Here is an 18,736-nt window from a genome sequence, read left to right as displayed (position 1 = left end):
TAAATACAGATTAGATTTAAATGTGAATAAGTTGTTGTATTTTTTATGATTTGTTATTATTTCAATAATTACTTCTAAGAGTAAAGTCTAGTTACAAGAAACTGTTATCTGAAAGAAAACCTCATATTTTGACTAACATCCAAATTTTCAAAGAAAACTAAATGAATATGAAAACTTATATTATGACAATAAAGACAATATTCTATGAAAAAAAACAACTTGTATTGCAATTCATTTAATTCTATTGTATTAACATTGAAGCCTACTTTATAAACAGCAGTACAGAGTGTACAGCAAAATATAACAAAAGAGGGAAAAGACAAAGAGGAATTTTTACACATGCAATGAATAAATAAATAAGTTACTTTTCAATTAATTATCCAAATAAATACATCTTAACTTTAATTATTTATTCAGGCTCCACAAAAAAAAAAAAGTTCAGTCCTAAAATAACTACATATACCTCTTTTACTGCTTTCGTTATCTTACTTTCTTTATTCGTTCAATACCTTTGTTAATAGACTATTTTCTTCATTAGCTAGATTGATCAAATGAGCAACATGCAGACTCAAATGTACCAGGTTTGATAAATAAATACAGTTTTAGATAAACTTTATCGTCATGGGAATTAAGTAATTTATATTAATATAATATAATGGTTTCTTTTCTTATTTAATATTATTTCCTCTGTGTTAATGTGAAAGTTCAGTTAAAGTTATTTAATGGGAATCAAATGTTTAAATCAGCTAAAAAGCTTTAAAACATTTACAGTAAATTAAAGTTTATAAAATCGGAGGAAGACCTATACAGAGGCCATGTTTTTTTTATTAAAGCCTACAATACCCACAACTCCCCTCGCCTTTCGCGTCATATCCCTCCAACCAATGGCTGGCTCCGTGTGAGTCATGTGACCCGCGACGCAGCAGATTTGAATTAGTTGGGTACCTCTGTGTGTTTTCGTGTCGCTGTTTGATTTGCGAGTTTTCAGATCATTTGAGGTTTGTAACTTTTACTTGATTTAAACTGTGAGCTCGGTGCCAGTCGTGTTTTCCGCTGAATAAAGCAACTCCCTGTCTAAATTCTCAGTTTAAAGCTCTTGTCACTTACCGTTTGGTTTACGTGGACAACTGTCAGGCTAGCTAACGTTAGCTAAGTTAGCGTGAAGGCTAACGCCCGTGTGTGTGATTTAGGTGTAAAGTATAGTTGTTGCGGTTTAATGTCAGAGCTGAATGTGCCGCTGCAGGTCTGATCCGGGTCATTTCGTTTCCCACAGAGAAGCACCAGCAGCGGGATGGACTGTCGAGCTAACGTCGGTAAGCTAACGTTGAGTCAGAATTAAACACTGCTAACGTGCTGTTCCTTTGCCTCATGGACTGTTTTTGTGTTTCTGGACAGATCTGTTCTTTCTGCCAGATGAGACGTTGGACTTCGATGTTTCTCTGTCACCTGCCAGGTAGGAAGCACATGTAAACTGTGTCTGCTCCTTGTAACTGATCACTATAGCTGCTCCCTGGGGTTCGACCCGGACATAAATTATCCCAAATTATCATGGTTATCGGTATAATAGCAGTGTCTTAAAAAAAAGTACGTATGCACACCCTGAAGTAATTTAACCAAGTTTGATATTAATCACTAAACATAATAATATAGCACCTACACCACATCAAACGTGCAACGTTAACATTCAAGGAGGACGAATTCAGCTCGTTAAAGAAGCTCTTGGTTTAACAATGACAACTCCCTGTAATACAGCTTTAAATGAAAAATTAAACAATTAAATCAAATGTACATATACAAACAGCACAACCACTATCAACAAAATATGTGCATGAAAGAGCAATACAGCCATATGTAAACCAATCTGATGTCAGGTTTTGATCACAATATAAAACAACAACGCAAAACAAGCAGAGGAGAGAAGGGGGACAACTTGTTACATTAATTGCACACTGTCAGGACAACAAATAAGAAATGCATGTTAAACACATACAATTTGATAAGAGTGGATGCAAACAGCTGCTCGCTATGGCCAGAGCACCAGCAGCTCATGCTGTCAAAGTAACAACCAAATCACGATGGTAATCACTGTAACAACTATCTGGCAGGAATTTATCCAGGGTAGATGGTGATGAACGATAACCGTTTCATTCCTAATATGTAGCATGATTTTATACATTACACTTCTGCTACATGATTGGTTTATTATTGATTTGACTGTTGCACAAATAAATAGGTGTTCCTCCTGCTCTGTACTTTCTGTGATCTTCTGGCAAACTGAATATTCAAACCCAGTATTTCCAGAGACTACTCCACTGGGCTCTTTGTCTTCACCTATGGCAGACCAATGCTGAGTTCAGCACTGTGGGATTGTTTTTCTTTTTGTATTCTCACCATTTAATATATGGTTAATTGTTTTTACTTTTATTTTGTTAAAAAGTAAAAAAAGAAATGAAAATATGTATACAAGCAAGCAAGTAAGAGAAAATCACAGTAACCAACTTCATTCATGAACAACAAATGTTGTAGTGACATCTGCCGGTTGACTTACATTAAATTGACCTTGAAGGGACAGTTCACAGAAATATTTAAATTCACTAATCTATATTTAGGCTAAAAAAAGGTGTAAATGATGCTGTTTCTAGTCGAATTTGGATGTTGGGGCTTACAGACACTTGATGACACCACAGGAGCAGTATTTTTTTATATGTTTGAAGAATTGGTCACTTCAATTGTTTTGGATTTGGCTGCAATACTGTTTACCCCAGAAACTCCATACATTTATTGTGGACTCAAACAATTCACCCACCCCTCAATCGGCATAGTGGTGAGTAGATAGAGGGAATTACCTTTTTCGGTGAACTATCCCTTTAAGGTGAACCAATAGAATTGTTGGTAATGCTCTCATCATTTACAAACATTTTTGCTGAGTTTGGAACTGTCACCCTCTTCATCCCTCAGTTTGCAGGTCTGAGCCTGATCTGTCATCTGTTCTGATGTATTATTTCAGTTAATTGTCTGTGTTCCTCTCAGCCGTGATATATTTGACATTTCTCTCTGCAGCTTTAAAGGTGATGAAGATGAGGATGAGGTCTTCCTAGGTCCGGTTAGCCATAAAGAGAGGTGTGTTTCGGTTAACGTGGGGTCTCGTCTCGAGGACCTAGACGGTGGTGTGCGGGCGAGCCTGAGCCCGCTGACTGAAGATCAGCTGGAGTCTGTGTGTCAGGAAGCACTCAAACTAGCCACCCAGCTGCAGAACAGCAAGCTGAGCCAGCCGCATCGTGAGGTTGGCGAGACCACCAAGATGACCACAGACAACACCACCACCCACAGAGAGGAGTTCGTCCAGGACAAAGTGGCCAAACTGAACATGCTCGGTCAGACCGCCAGTGCACTCAGCCCCATCAAACGCCAGACCTTCTGCGTGCAGGACAGTCCCATGAAGGAGCTGCCCCCTGCTGTCCAGCGCCGCCTGCTGAGGGGAAGCGGCGCCAACATAGCCAATAGTGTTCCCACCAACAAACCATCATCCACCCGCCACACCTCTATCAATGCAGCTTTATTCAACCGCCCTGCCTCTACTGCATCTTCCACTCGTCCAACTACCAGACTCAGCACCTCCAGCCCTGTCGCTGTGGCAAAGGCTCAGCCAAGGATGACACTGCGAGGGAAAGTTGCACTGGGCGTTGGTGTCGTGCTGCCAAGCAAACCAGGTGCCCCACCAACTTCCTGTTTAGCCAGCAAGAGCAGAGCGGAGAAGACCAGACTGCAACCACCGAGCAAAGTAGGAGAGATGTTTGATATTTTACTTTTCAGGTGACAAGAGAAACAATCGGTTTATAAAACCCCAAATTTAATGAAGGGGTCAGTGGCGTTACTTGGTGTCAGCCCGTAACACCAGATATATCTTGTAGGTCTCCTCAACAACCGTTGGCCTGTAACCAGAACCTGATCTTAAAGAATCTTATGGGTTCTTGGTGCATTTCCACCATGTTGTACAGAGCATGATGCTTTAAATATGTCTTTTAAAGAGTAATATTTATGTTATTTTCAGTAGTATAGTACAGTTGTAGGACAAAGGGCAATGAAAAATTGGCACCAACACTGATGTAGGAGGCCTCAAGTGGGTGGTGCACTGAACTGAGGAGGAGCGGCTCCAGGACAGCTCCCACCTCACTCAATTGCCCCCTTAGCCACTTGTTGATCCATGTTGGCGAATTATTCAAATTTCCATCACATTAACTGAGCTCTGCAGATCCTCTAGTCCAGAGTTTCTCTGCAGGTCTGTATGTGTGAACACAAATGTCCTAGTGAGAGCCTCCGGAGTTTCTGCGAATGTTGTCTTCCTGGCCCCCCAGGTATCAAGTCCGTAGAAACTCTGGAGGAGACATTGGGCCTCATTTACTAACATTTGAGCAGAAATGTTCTTACTCTCTGCAGAAAATAAGTGCATGTGCAAAATCGCCGCCGGATTCATGACACTTGCGCACCAGACGATTTTATTCTCACCACCATGCGTGTGTTTGTGAATCAGAATCATTCTGAATCGTCAGTCCACTCTCTGAAATTAGCATGCAGCCACGCCTCTATTTCTCCAAATACAAGAAGATGGCACCAACGAAGATGTCAAGAGGGGTTTTGGTTAGGGATGCACCGATATGGAAATTCTTGGCCGATACCGATATTTAAAACAACAATCTAGCCGATACCGATATTTGTTTATTAGTTGAATAATATGAAAAACAGAAAAAGTGACAAGTGTAACTTTAGATGCCATGTTGAAATCCTTGGTGGTATTACCCCCTCTTGAAATGTCCGCTGAACATGTCTTGCAAATTGCTAAACGGCGATCTTTCTCTGAGACAGTGAAGAAATCCCACACAGCCGACATTGTCTCTGCTGTTTGTATGTAGTACCTGTTGCGCATGTGCACACCGGACCCGCATTTCTCCGCGCCGGTCAGCCCGCGATTCTCCTCTTGTTGTTGTATGTAACCCGTTCAATGTCGGGTGTCGGGGGTAAATGACGTATTCTCCAAGCAAGCCTTTAGCCCCCTCTCTTTTTATCTATATGACTGTTTGTGTGGCTGTAGTGGATGGGCAGAGGGGGACATTTAATTATGTGATTGGGAAAATTAAAACTCCAGGACAACAGAAGGGGAATACAAAGTATGGGATGATTTGATCATTTATATCGTATAAAATATGTCATTTATATTGTTTAAAATCATTTTTCAGTCTGTTTCCTGGCGCGATACTCTCGCTCGCACGCCGAAACCATCGGTGAAGGGCGCTGGTGCGGCGCAGCGCATCACAGCCCATGTGAACCGCACAAAGGTTTAACAGGGGGGTGGATGGGAGGCGCCTGGCTTTCCTTGGCGCTGCGCGGCGCTTCAGCGCCCGGTGTAAACCCGGCGTCAGTGTACCATAATCTGGATGCCAGATTGGCAGGCTGCAGAAAACATACCAATGAACATCGGCCAATGTTATCGGTGAAAGTCAAGTTTATTACCGATACACCGATGGCAGTAAACGAGGCGAATATCGGCCGTATATCGGTATACGGCCAATACATGCACCACTAGTTTTGGTGATAGGAGCCGGTGGCGGAAGAAGAAAAGAGCGATCTCCGTTGCAGAATTAATACATACGTCCTGCCTGTGCCTGCTGCACCACCCCTCCCCTGAATCCTCCAGAGGATTTGTTGCTGTTTTGAGCGTGTCTGACCAGAGAATCTCCTACTGTTGTTCATATGTGAAAGGCAAACTGCGCAGAAAGTCCCGACCCAATTCTCCGGTTCCCCTCTGAGGGTCATGTCTTAAAACGGCTATTCAAACAGACAGGGGTGCAAACATAACCTCCGTGGTGTGGGTAATAAAAGCAGACAGGGTACGGTTCATAAGGGTCCTGTGATAGAAGACCTTTTTTTTCTCTCTCTCTCGTATTATCGACAGTCAAATCTAAATGTTCCTCCTGTAAATCACTGGTGATTTCTTACCTAAACAATAGTTTTTCTGTGAAATATTCTGCTTTCTTGAGCAGCAGTTAATCTGAAACTACCGCCAGTTGGCTTAGTTCAACAGGGGAAAATGACTGGTCTGTGTCAAATGGTAACACGACTTGTTTCCCAGCACTTTTAAAAGTCACTTATTAACTCATTACATCTCATTTGTTTAATACAAACACAAGCCAAATAATAAAAAAGACATTCACAATTTTTTCACACTCGTTTGTGATTTCTAACATATGATCTGTAGGGTTGAGGTTTACATTGTAATTTATGCCACAGAGCAGTTTTATTTCTTCTCGTATTCATCTTCTGTGACCCCCTCAGTGGTACCTGGTGCCCCAATGCTGGGGTCCTAACCCCCAGCTTTGGAAGTGCTCAGTTAATAGATGAATGAAAATATGTTCACGTCACATCTGCCTTTTCTTCAGGTGGTGGGGGGTCGAAAACGGAGCCCGTCCTCTCGTCCTTCCAGCAGGGCGGAGTCTTACGAGGATCTGCTCTCCGATTCAGCGAGCGTGGCCTCTGACCTCAGCGACTCATCCCTCAACTCCAGCCTGCAGGGAAAACGCATGCTGGCTCCGCCCACGAAGGTAACAAATGTGTCCTCTGTAACAGCAGTGCCAAAACTAATTGTATAATCGAATGAGACATTGCTGTTAAGCACATTTAATGAAACTGGTGTTTGTTTGTTTTTTCTTCAATTCATCAGAATGTTGTGAGGAAGCTGTCAGGAGTGAAAGCTCCACCACTTCAGAACAGGAGGGTGGCAGACAGGAAGAACACGTCGTCATCCTCGTCCTCAGTGTCCAGCTTCAACTCCAGTTTGTCTGTGTCCCCCGCTAAAGGTATGCTAACTGCTAACCGCTAATGGTTACCCAGTCAACCCTGAACCAGTTTATGTCTAAAGTTTACATAAAAAATAAATTTAAAGTGATAATGCCGCCTTCAATGTGTTTTTGGAGCTTGAAACTAAATTATATGGCTGACCTTTGAAGAAACACATTGCTTGCGTGGGGGGGTAGGTTAGGCTTGTCTTAGCCCCGCCTCCTAGTACTGCTTTCTTAAAGCGACTACAAGGAGTTTTTAACTGGTTATGATGTGAAAATATGTTTTACTGTGGATATAGATACTTTCCCCCAGCATCTTCACATGGTCTGTTGCAGTCAGACATTGGTTTGTATTTTTCGGTCCAAAGTATGCTCATCGAACTGTTTTTAGATATGAAATATGGAAGATGTCTGGAAAATCTGGTTCAGTTCAGAGTTTGCCTTTCACATATGAACAACACAGCAGGAGATTGTAAGAGACGTTCACAACAACAGGAAACTTTTAGGCAGGGGATGGCACCTGGGTATAGAATGCAGGAGGCAGGACACAACGTTTATTCCACTGCGACTTAATTACTGAGTCTCTTGCCGTTCCTTCAACTTGTTTGAGGATTTATGGGCCTCTTGCTAAAAACGATAAGATTAATCACAGGGTAGCTGTGGATTAATTACGATTGATCACCATTTGTCAATTTGCCCGAAAAATCCCCATTTTCTCTGAATATTGTTGTGGGAATGGAAAGATACATGACAGAAGGCGGATATATACATACATTTATAATTTTTTTTATTTATTGATGACAAGTCCAAATGATGGCCTTATTAAGATTGAAAAATAACATAAAATCTAACTAAAAACATACCACACCACATTTTCCTGTAGTATTCTCACATGGACTCCTTTGGACTTTAAAGAGACCTCTGATAGCTGCTTGGTTCCCATAGTGTTTATTCAGATGAATACGGTACCTTCAGGAAAGGATGAACCAGAATTGTGGAGGGTCGCAATTATTTTCCTCATACTAGCAGTATGAGGAAACCTATGGTGTAAAAACCTAGGAAGTGTCCAAGAATGGTGTCTGTTGGTCCAGATAAAAAAAGAAATTCAAAAATGACTAACCTGCTCTTATCCAATGAGAACATGCAGCAGTACAGATGTTGTTTTTTTTTTTATATCAGGTAAACTGAACTCATCTCTGAACCAGAGTCTAAGCAGCACCACTGCCCCTGCTCCCACCAGTATCAACAGACTGGCAAATCCCAGCAAACCACGTCGCTCCACTGTCTATGCCACAGCAGATCCAACATCCTCCACCACCGGAGGCCGGCGCTCGCTGTCCACACAGGCGAGGAAGCTGTCTGAGGTGGAGCCCTTCAAAGCAGTCAGGTCCACGTCACTGAAGAGAGCTGAGGCTACGCCCCTCCAGCTGACACCAGCCAAGAGAATTATGCAGAGGACCATCTCCGTCCCCCCCACCGCATTTGTCCGCCCACAGAGTGGATTGAAAGCCAAACCCAAACCTGAGGCTCAGGTACTAGCAACACCCAGCGGAGGAGTGAGAGGGGACCACCACGGAGATGGTGAGAGATGCTGTGAATGACGGAGCTGTTTCAGAAATTCAGAAAAGTTTGATTTTTGTTCAGAGACAGAAATATAGATTATGCTACTTTAAACTAAATCCTCCTCCACACTATAGCACTGTGACAAATAATACTATAGGCCCTAGAGTATTATTTGTCCCAGTTCTAGAGTCTAGGGGATCTGCAGGATATTATCGTCGGCAATCAAAAACTTTGCTCCAGTGCAATTTTTCTATTGACCTAATTACTAAGAACAGAGCTGCTATATCAGACTAAGTCTAAAATCTAAATCCACAGAAGAACATCCTGCAAAGAACCTTGAAAAACTGTGCATGTGTAACAAGGAAAACCGCTGTTTTAGAGGCAGAGAATATAGGTTGTTTTTGTGAACTGCACTTTGCATTAAGTTAATTGATAAATAAAAACTAGCTATTACATTATTTTTAGAGCATCCTCACTTTACTCTTGCACTGTACTGTGAGTATAAATATTGATTCCATCTAAAAAAGAAAATGCTCACGCCTCTGCAATAGAACAAACAATGGTACCAGTTTAATTTCATTTTTTCCTGCATACAATCTCAGTGTGGTTCTTTGGTAAAATAGACCAAATGCAATTAGACAGTTTGAAGCCTTAAGTACCGTAATATTCCCTGCTGCTCTTCTCCATCAGAACAAATAAGATTTGAAGTAAATCTTTTGGGTCAAACTAAGTTAGTTTTCAGTTTCTGTATTTGATTCTCTAATACACCTTGTCTGTCGTTTTTCATCACCAGGGGTCCCAAAGATGCTGAAGCCAAAGAGAATGGTGTCAGCGAGCAGCATGGAAAGGTGGGTAACATCATACTACACAACTTTCACTGGGAAAGTGTCATCTGCTGTACAATAACATCTTTCATGTGCATGAAAATATCACAAAAAACTGCTGAATGTGTTCAAGTAGTGCAGAGTGAAATCCTTGTGTATACATTCTTAGGTAAGTTACTGTTTCCCACAAAAAGCCCTTAAAAGCCACTGCAGCCTACCTGCTCATCAGCCATTGGCAGGCAAAGAACGGTGAGCGTAGATCAGGGGTAGCCAACACTGTGCCCGTGGGCACCTGGTCGCCCGCAGGGACCCCGCCAGTCGCCCGCAAGGCATGCTCTAAATTTAAAAAAGGAAAAAAAATTAAAAATGAAGAAAAAAAAGAAACTGAAATTTGAAATTCAAAAAAAAGTCAAACCCATCTCACTCTATGCTGAGACAAGCTAGCAGGAGCAGCAACGATGGCGAGCTAGATGTGTTTTTTACCCCCCAAACTAAAGAAAACATGGCAGAGAAGCGAAAGAAAACATACTATTTTCATAATGATTGGGAGGAAGAGTTATTTTTTACGACAGTGAAAGAAAAATGTGTCTCATTTGCGGGGCAACTGTTGCGACGGCAAAGCGGCACAATGTGGAGCAGTGGTCGCCAACCCGTCGATCGCGATCTACTGGTCGATCTGCCAGTCTTCACTGTCTGTCCCCGAACTCTCTGGACTCACTGGCTGTAGTCGCGCCGCAGATCAGCTGTGTGTCGGATGTCAGGACTCTACGGTATGAAGATGCGCATCTTTCGGTCTGTCGATAACAATCAAAGCCCCGTTGGAACAATTGAGTGGATTCAGAAGGTGAAACGCTGGAGTGCTTTTACTTTGAAACGTGTTCGGAAAGTGTTGTAACATACATTTGTGTCATAGACAGATAAACATTTTGGTTCACAGCAGAATAAACAGAGAAAATGATCTTTCACCTGAGTTTGAATGTTAATCTGATGAATTTATGTCACAAACAAATGGTTGCAACACTTTCTGTAAGCCTTTTCAAAATAAAAGCACTCCAGAGTTTGTTAATGATATCCATTCCCTTGTTTAAAAAGGTTTTTTTATTGTGAAATATTTGCGGGAGCGGAAAGATGCACGGCTTCATACTGTGTAGTACTGGTATTTATTTGAGTACAAGGGACTTCTTTCATACAAGGCAATAATCATATTTGTGGCCATATTCAAATCAAAGCCTATATGTAACAACATTGTGCTGCAGTAGCAGCTCCTCTGCAGAACATGATGTGGAACTGAGAAGCTACATATTTTGCATTGTAAATATGAATTGATATTAATTTGAATATTGTCATTGAATAGAAAAAGTTGCACAACTGCCTCTCTTTGTGTATATTTATTTCTTGTACATTCAGCCTTTAACAGAAATTGCAAAAAATAATAAATATGACCCTCCTAAGTGGGTTTTTTGGAAGATAAAAGGGTGGTAGCTCTCGGCTTACGTTTGGAATTAAAAAGTGCTCTTGGGCTTGAAAAGGTTGGTGACCACTGGCGTAGATGGTGAACATAGTTGAGCATTTGGCAGCTTAAAAAAGTCAGCTATTATCTTCAGGTGTGTAGAGACCAAAAACTGAGCTCAGATAGAATATTGTACTTACATTCATCAGGAAGACGCAAGCACCACTCCAAATGGTGTATGGAGACAATCTTACCACAGTTATATCAGTCAAGTGTCTCGTAGAACAGTGTCAGTCTGTTTCCTCCTCACTCCCCCTCTGACCTGCACTCACTTTACACTTTAACAATAAACACTGATCACAAGTTATTAGGAAACGTACAGGACTGACATTTACTTTGTGTTTGTTTGATTCGCTCCAGAGTTTATGAGACACATGTTTAAACCTTGTACGCAACACGAGACGTACCGTGACGCGCACAGTCAGGACATCAGGGTTAAAGTGACCGGAATGATCCAGAGACTTGTTGCAGTTGTTATCGAGGAAAACATCAGAGGAGCAGAGTCACTTGTTGATCAGTGGAGTAATGCGCCTCAGTGCAGTGGCACTGCTAAGGCGGGGCCAGGTTGGGCCACCTTGTTACAGTAAAGGCTATAATCAGAGTTTGTCCTTTTGAGGTGCAGCACACAAGTCTAAACTGAATGAATGTCAAATCAGCGTGGAGAGCACTGACCACTGTCATAGACTTACTGTTACACCGGCTTTACACCGGACGCGGAAGCGCCCTGCCGCGCCATTCTCAAGCACGCAGCCGCCTGGCTGTTCACACCGGACGCGCATTTCTCCGCGCCGGTCAGCCCACGATTCTGCTTTCTCCGCTTGTTGTTGTATGTAACCCGTTCAATGTAGGGGTTCGGGGCAAATGATGATGGTCTTCATAGCCCCCCCCCACCACCCCTCTCTTTCTCTCTCTGTCTGTCTGCTTGTGTGCTTGTAGTGGATGGGCAGATGGGGACATTGAATAATGAGAGAAAAATCGGGGAAATTTAAACTCCAGGACAACAGAAGGGAAATCCAAAGTATGGGATGCATATTTGATCATTTATATCATATAAAATATGTCATTTATATCATTTAAAATCATTTTTGTGTGTGTTTCCTGGCGCGATACGCTCGCGGCGAGCGGAAAAAATAGACTTGACGCCGAAACCATCGGTTCAGGGCGCGGGGCGCCCTTGGCGCGGTGCATCGCAGCCGATGTGAACAGCACATTTGTGTAACGGGGGCGGATAGGAGGCGCCTGGCTTTCCTTGGCGCTTCCGCGGCCGGTGTAAACCCAGCGTTATAGTCAGATTTTTGAATTTAAAACCTTACTTTGTAAATTACAGCACGATTGTAATGACAGTAATTCTCTATAATACCTTTTTTAAAGCACTTTCTTAATAAAAGTGGAGTTCATATTTATCTGACTGATGATTAACTGATGAAAAAGCAGCAATGTCCAGTAATATAGGAAATTGTGGGTGTGATACATTGAAATAAGCATTAGCATCTCTATTTCTGCTAGCATCGCTACTTCCGCTAGCAGACTTTAGGCTTCAAAATAGGTGTAAATAATGCCGTTTCGAGTTGAATTTAAATGGCGAGGCTTCCGGACACCCGGATGACACCACAGGAGCAGTATGGAGGCATGTTATGTTTTTTCAGTTGTCTTTTTACGTTTTGAAAAATGTATCACCAGTTACTCCAATTGGATTTGGATGCTGTTTACCCCTGAGACTCCAGAAGTGTATTGTTGACTCAAAAACTTTCCCCACCCCTCCATCAGCATAGTGGGGAATAGATAGGAGTGAATTTTCATTTTTCGGTGAACTATCCCTTTAAGGACTCTGATCACACACCATGCAGGCTGTTGTCCAGTCCATCAATTGGTCAAGAAAAAGGGGTTCATGTCAGTCCGACACGAATAACTTAACATGCATCATGTTTTTGACTCCTTGGCTCCTTACTGGAATTTCGACAGGTTGGCACCAAGAGAGAAAGGTCATATGTATCCATAGATCATTGTGAAATAATGTAAAGAAATGAATGAAATGACACCATAAGTCTAAACAACTTTCACTACTACAATATCATCTCTCCTATCAGTCTGTGTAGCCTCAGTCTGAGATCTCCAGTTGTTTATTGGGATTTTATTCAACCTACTATTAAGTTTCTGGCTGTTGCCATCACTTATGGTCCTCCTCTCCTGTAGTCTTCCTCAGAAGCCTACTGCAGGTCCTCTGACGCCCTGTGCTGGTGGATGCAAGTCTCTTCAGATAAAGGCACGCCGTCCCTCTGCCCTTCCCACCCCACTGAGGCGCAGAATGTCTGCTATTCCCACACCCACGCCCACCAAGACCCGGCCTGCCAGGCCACCACCCACCTCTGATACCGACACCGCCCCCAGCGCTGACAGGATGGAAAGTAGTTGCAGGTGAGAAACTTAAAACTGCAGTTGACGAATAAAAAAGCTGCTCACACCCCTGCTTCCTGGCTGTTGCTATGAGAAAACATGGAGAGTTCTAAATCTGTCATCTACCTCTGTTTTGTGTTGCCTTCCCATGTAGCCCCACCCCTGGAAATTTACAGGAGGACGAGCCTGTTGATGCCCCGGATATTCAGCCCTTCTGTCTGGAGGAGGAACAGCCCCCTGATGGCCTACCCTGCAGTGCTCCACAGCCAGAGTCAGAGAGCACGGACCCTGACACACCGAGCCAGGTCCAATCAGAGCCCATTCAAAACCTGATCGAACTGGGGACTGCAGAGGAAAGCAACAGCAAGGCAGAGGAGGTCAGAGGTCACGCTCATAAGCACATGTGCTACCCGTTTTAATCATCTGCCCATGACTGCGAAGAAAGTTGTACATTTTGAGAGCTTTCTAATTCTTTGTGATCAAGTTGGATATCAAACAGCTTGGAGTGGTTAGAGGCGACCAACTTCCAGGAGCGCAACACTGGGGCACACTCCCAAAACTTATATGAAAATAACTATGTGTTACTTTCAAGGGACAAAGAGGTCAAGGAGGGTCAGGAATTGTTTTGCTACGTGTATTAAATTATAATGAATTTGCTGGTGTTCAGGGTTTCTGGAGGCTAAACATATGTTAAACCAAACTCTGTCCCAATCCAACGCTGAGCTCAGATCTGGAACATGCTAGGTGTCTGGAAGTGTAGTGACAATCTAGAGTTTTAAATCCCTGTCAGAATATAATGTTATTTCTGAAGTGCATTTCCAGAAATGTTTTATGTTTGAGCTTATCTGATTTTATTATTTAATTTAAAATGTTTGTTTTTTGGCCTTGTTGGAGGAACCGACGAACCTTCGGTTGTTCAGATCAATTAGATTTGTAAAATGTTTGGTGATGAACCTCCTGTGGTGGAAATTCAAAATAGTTGGTTGAGACCAATTTGTCTTTTGTGAGTTTTATTAAAGCCTTTGTGCACAATCATTTAGCTGGTGTGAAAGCTTATAGTCAAAAGGAGAGCTGTCAGTGGAAAGAAAATGATAACAGATCCAGCTAAAATTGAAAGGGGTCATAATCGTTTTTCTCCCAGTTTCCCTGCGCAAAGAAATTCACAGGGATTCGCAGAAATTTAGTTTCTAAATGGCAGCGGCGCACTTTACATGGTCCCAGGGTCTTGTTACCTTGCATCTTAGCGCACAGCACACACAGGCTTGGGGTTTCCTCTGGGCCAGCGACAGGTCCTCACTTGAGTCCCTTTTTAGTTTTGAATGGTTCAGTTGGACTTTCTGATTCCCCTTCTCATCAGCAGCTTTCCTCGGTTCCATCTTGCTCGACCCAGCTCACAACAAAGTTCTCCCTCACCTATGATTCCCCACTAATGATGCGTTCAAGTGTTAATGTGACGGTCAGCAAAAACAATGACACCTGCTATATAGGTCAGATAAAATAAGAACAACTTGGAATTTATCTCATGTCTTTGTTTCATTACCTGTGATGATTCCTTTTTTTTTTTTTTTAAATCAATCATACATTTTTTGTGGTAATCAACGCTTACTTACAAATCTGAAACTTTTTTATCTATTTATTTTCTGATGACCTCTCATGGCCCACCTGCAGTGGCTTCACGGCCCACTAGGGGGCCGCGGCCCACACTTTAGGAATGACTGCATTAGAGGATTTGATCTTTTTGGTCTCCACATTTTGTGGCCTCGTCTTGTTCCAGCTGGTGTTGGTTCTGTGTTGGTTCTGAGTAAAAAAAATTCTGGTGGCACTAAACTAGAATCTGATCAGGACAATGTGTCTTGTCTCTTCACTTATTTATAAATCAATTTTCTGAAACAAATTTTTCATTGAACTTTTCCATGTTCACTCCAGACTTAAGAGATGTATTTTATTTGTGCCCAGTCAGCTGAATTTTTCAACATTACCTCACAGATCCTCATCACCCTCTGTTCTCTCTACAGATTCTCCTGTTGGATCTTCCAGCTCCAACTCTGCAGCCTCAAGAGAAACTGCTCATCGACCTAAACAACACCCCCGACTTTATCCGGACCAATGGCAAGACCTGCACCACAACTCAGGTAACGCCACACGCCTGCTTATATCCACAGACAATATGTTGTAACACTTTCACAGCAATAATGTGTGAAGTTATGCTAAATGTCCAAAAGTATGTGGACAGGCCTTCCTAAGCCTACAGAGAATTATCACTTGAGTGTGTTGCTATTCAGCTTCACAGAGCTTCATAATGTGCTTTCAGACATGCACACAAAAAAACAGATATTCTCCTGAAATTATCTGGAGGGGCTGTATGTGAGAACGCAAATGTCCGAGTCAAATATTTCAGGCATTCTCCAGAGTTTCTCCTGCCAGCCCCCTAGTAAAATACTCCAGAGAATGTCATTGTGAGAACACAGCCAGATATCTTCCGGAGGATTCATCGCGAGCGAGTGGCAGTGTTGATGATATTTCTTACACGTGATAAAAAGAATACTAATACCTTTGGATGAAGAAGAGGAGCCATACATGTAGGAGAAGATGCTAACTTGCAAAGACATGAGATCCAAGAACTCTGGTCATGAGGGCAGATGCCGCTGTTTATGTGCTGTAAACCAAAACACGTGCTTTCTACCCATACACCAATTAGCACCTAAATATTCAGAATGTTTTCCTGTTGTGAACGCGTCCGACCCGCACAATCTCCTGCTGCGTTCTTCACATGTGAAAAGCAAAGTGCAAAATCTGGACAACTGGGCCCAGGCATTATCCAGAGTTCATGTCTGAAAACGACCATGTAATTTTCAGTTCGTTGTTTCCCCAACCCAAGCAAAATCATGTTTATGTACATGTTGGTGATTGTTTAGAGAAGATGTTTTTAATTAATTTTAAGACCATTTTTAAAACTGGTGATAATCCTTCAAGTTATTTCAATCCATTAGTGAATGAATTGATAGAGGCTGATGTTGCTTCAAATTTGTTACATAACAACAAATGTGTTTTTATTAGTGTGGCAAGTGAAGGGATCTCTGGCTGCCAGACCACAGTGCTTATGTTTTTAGAGTAAATAAGGGATGAACACTTCACATTGTATAGCTCCCCCGTGCACAAAACATGCTCTGTAAAGAATTTGTTTTATTTAGAGGAGATGAAGTAAAAATTCATGATTAAAAAGTAAATTTTAAGATGTGTTTTCAAAAAGCTCAACCAAAAATGTGTTGTTTCGTTAAAGCAGCTGATCGACCTGAGCTCTCCGCTCATCAGGTGGAGTCCAGAAGACAAGAAGGAGGACAACGCTCCGCTCATCAACCTCTCCTTCTGATCCACATCCTCCTGAACACGTGGACCTGCTGGCCTCTGCAGTAAACTGGACTCAACAGGTTTCTGTCTCCAGAAACTCTGATGATGATCCAGTTAAGACAACGACAGAGTTTTGAATCAATGAAATCTTTACTGAATTCGGAGTATTATGTTTTAAATTATGAAAATATTCAGAGGATGCTGAAGTTTTTCTGCACCTGACTGTACTTTTCATTGTCTCTGTCTCGCTGCTCTTATTAATTTTTGAATAAATGTTGTTCTTGTCACTACTGTATACTGATGTTCCTGTCTCTGTGCTGTCCACCAACATTGAAACCTGATAATTGACAGTTTCTGAGCTCTCTCATAACCTAACTGAAACCGGCCGTTTAAAACGACTACAATTGTTTTCTTAAATTAGAAAGCAGAAAGACGAGTATAACATAGTTGCTTGTAGAAATACAGTCGCTTGCACTTCAGAACTAGAATGGCACTCAGTAGGGCACAGTCGTCCACCAAGGCCCAACAGTTCCCTTAAATCCAATCAAGCAGCACCAAACTTCCCTTTTTATTTAGTTTTGAGTTATAAGAACACTTGGGAAGACAAATACATTTGTGGTCTTTTTATCGTCTGCAGAACACTGCGTTGTTGGTTAATGTTGGCGTGTGGGCTTGTATCTTAAAAAAGAATAAAGCCAAAGATTCTTCCTTGGAGAACTCCACTGTCAGTAAGTGTCTGTGCTTCCAGACAAGTATGAAGCAAGAGAGAAAATACCAGAACCTTTAACTATTACTACCACTCATTAAAAACAAAGTGACCTCTTATTGTATATTTCTATTCCAATAACTATCAACATGCTATTGCCAGCCAACAGTTTGTGATATAGTTTGTCATTTAAAAATGTAGCAAATTAAATCTAGCTTTTTTTGGACAATTTTCAATTTCGTCTAATCCATGAATGTTAAATTCCAGACGGATCTGATATGACATTATTGATAATACTTCGCTTTTATGTACTACATGTATTTACAACATGATAAATATGCACTTGTAGCCCAACATGAAAAGTTTTAGCCCCATTTTATTTAATGCTTAAAGCAGATGACTAATCCACTGTCCTCATAATATGTGTATGAACATGTTTGTGTCTGTCCCCATTTCTCAGGAAGATTTCATCACACTGTTCCTGTAACTGTGTAAAGAAAAACAGGTTCTTAACTTTTCATCTTTGCCACACCCAAACACCGGACCTGTGTGTATCACAGTCGTGTTTAATATATGTTTGGATAGTGTTTGCATATAAATATGAGCTCTAGGTCCTCGTTCAGATCACTGGGTTTCCTTATTCCACGCAGCCAGAGGACAGGAGCTCAGAACCCTCAGTTTCCTTCCAGAAAAGACGCTTCATTACTTCTGTAGGACGAGGCTCACTGTAAACATGGTTGATAGAAGCATTGCACTGAGGCTCTGGGAGCACTCTGCACTGGCAACGTCGTCGTCTGTCCAGGAACAAGCATCACCAGCTGGTTTGTCCAGAACGAAGCTTTAAGTGGGACCACGGCAGAATCTGTCCATCAAGCTTCTCATCCCTACTGTCATTGATGGAGATGAACACTGGTAATTAGTGGAGCTTTTCTTACCTAAATCATGATCAGATTTTATTCTGTGAAGTTAGTGAATGCATTTTCTAATGTACAGCTCACACTACAGCCAAGTGTCAAGATTCATGGACAGCTGTGGTGGAGCTGCCTCTCCCGCACTGGACGAGGCGGTTGATCATATCAAGAAGAATCTCATTATTGATGAGGAAGAATTCTTTGACCCAGAGCATGACAATGATTTCACCAAGCTGACTGAGACTGAGACCTATTGGAGAGGTGGAGAGAAGTACGAGCGTCCATGCGGTTGGTACCGATTCGGACTCAAGGTGGGGATGTCTTTGTTAAAGTTGACTTGTAATTTCAGAAAGTCCTTCCGTTTTTTTTGTGAAACTGCTCTTCATAAAATACCATTTAAACGTCCCTGCTGCTAAGGAGCAACAATACATAGAAATAATCAATAATATAACAAATCTATTGGAGAGAAGAATTCTTTATAACTCTTCAGCTGCTAAAAGCCTCCGCTATGTTCACCTGCTAATCTCTGGATGTCTGCTGCAGAGCGAGGGGTGCTCAGTGGATTTATTTGATTCAATTTTATTTGTATGACGGCAAATCACAACATACAGAACATTATCTCCAGGCACTTTACATTGTAAGGTTGG

General features: G+C 42.0%; 1 protein-coding gene across 3 annotated transcripts; it reads left to right on the top strand.

Annotated features, from left to right (window-relative positions):
- The first annotated feature begins 689 nt into the window (after nucleotides 1–689).
- gtse1 (G-2 and S-phase expressed 1) lies at nucleotides 690–16,792 on the top strand. Of its 3 annotated transcripts, none has more exons than XM_035156675.2 (12): nucleotides 690–998; nucleotides 1,274–1,313; nucleotides 1,396–1,453; nucleotides 3,061–3,781; nucleotides 6,435–6,596; nucleotides 6,716–6,851; nucleotides 8,013–8,414; nucleotides 9,190–9,244; nucleotides 12,924–13,145; nucleotides 13,279–13,501; nucleotides 15,140–15,256; nucleotides 16,405–16,792. In XM_035156675.2, exons 2-12 carry the CDS (start codon nucleotides 1,292–1,294, stop codon nucleotides 16,492–16,494), a joined length of 2,208 nt encoding a protein of 735 aa, XP_035012566.2. In that variant the 5' UTR covers nucleotides 690–998; nucleotides 1,274–1,291; the 3' UTR covers nucleotides 16,495–16,792. The 3 variants fall into 3 exon arrangements, with proteins under 3 accessions (XP_035012566.2, XP_035012565.2, XP_035012567.2); XM_035156674.2 differs by having other exon boundaries at nucleotides 691–998; nucleotides 1,244–1,313; XM_035156676.2 differs by having other exon boundaries at nucleotides 691–998; nucleotides 1,244–1,313; nucleotides 16,408–16,791.
- Nucleotides 16,793–18,736: the final 1,944 nt, after the last annotated feature.

The sequence above is a fragment of the Hippoglossus stenolepis genome, chromosome 5 (assembly GCF_022539355.2).
Source record: "Hippoglossus stenolepis isolate QCI-W04-F060 chromosome 5, HSTE1.2, whole genome shotgun sequence".
Lineage (NCBI taxonomy): Eukaryota > Metazoa > Chordata > Actinopteri > Pleuronectiformes > Pleuronectidae > Hippoglossus > Hippoglossus stenolepis.
This window is presented reverse-complemented; position numbering and strand designations above follow the sequence as displayed.

Bases quoted from the DNA above. Each gene is read 5' to 3' on its own strand.
- gtse1 (XM_035156675.2), top strand. From the start codon at position 1,292: ATGGACTGTCGAGCTAACGTCG. The intron at 6,852-8,012 runs GTATGCTAACTG...TTTTTATATCAG, and splicing joins GTCTGTGTCCCCCGCTAAAG to GTAAACTGAACTCATCTCTG. The intron at 9,245-12,923 runs GTGGGTAACATC...CCTCTCCTGTAG, and splicing joins TCAGCGAGCAGCATGGAAAG to TCTTCCTCAGAAGCCTACTG.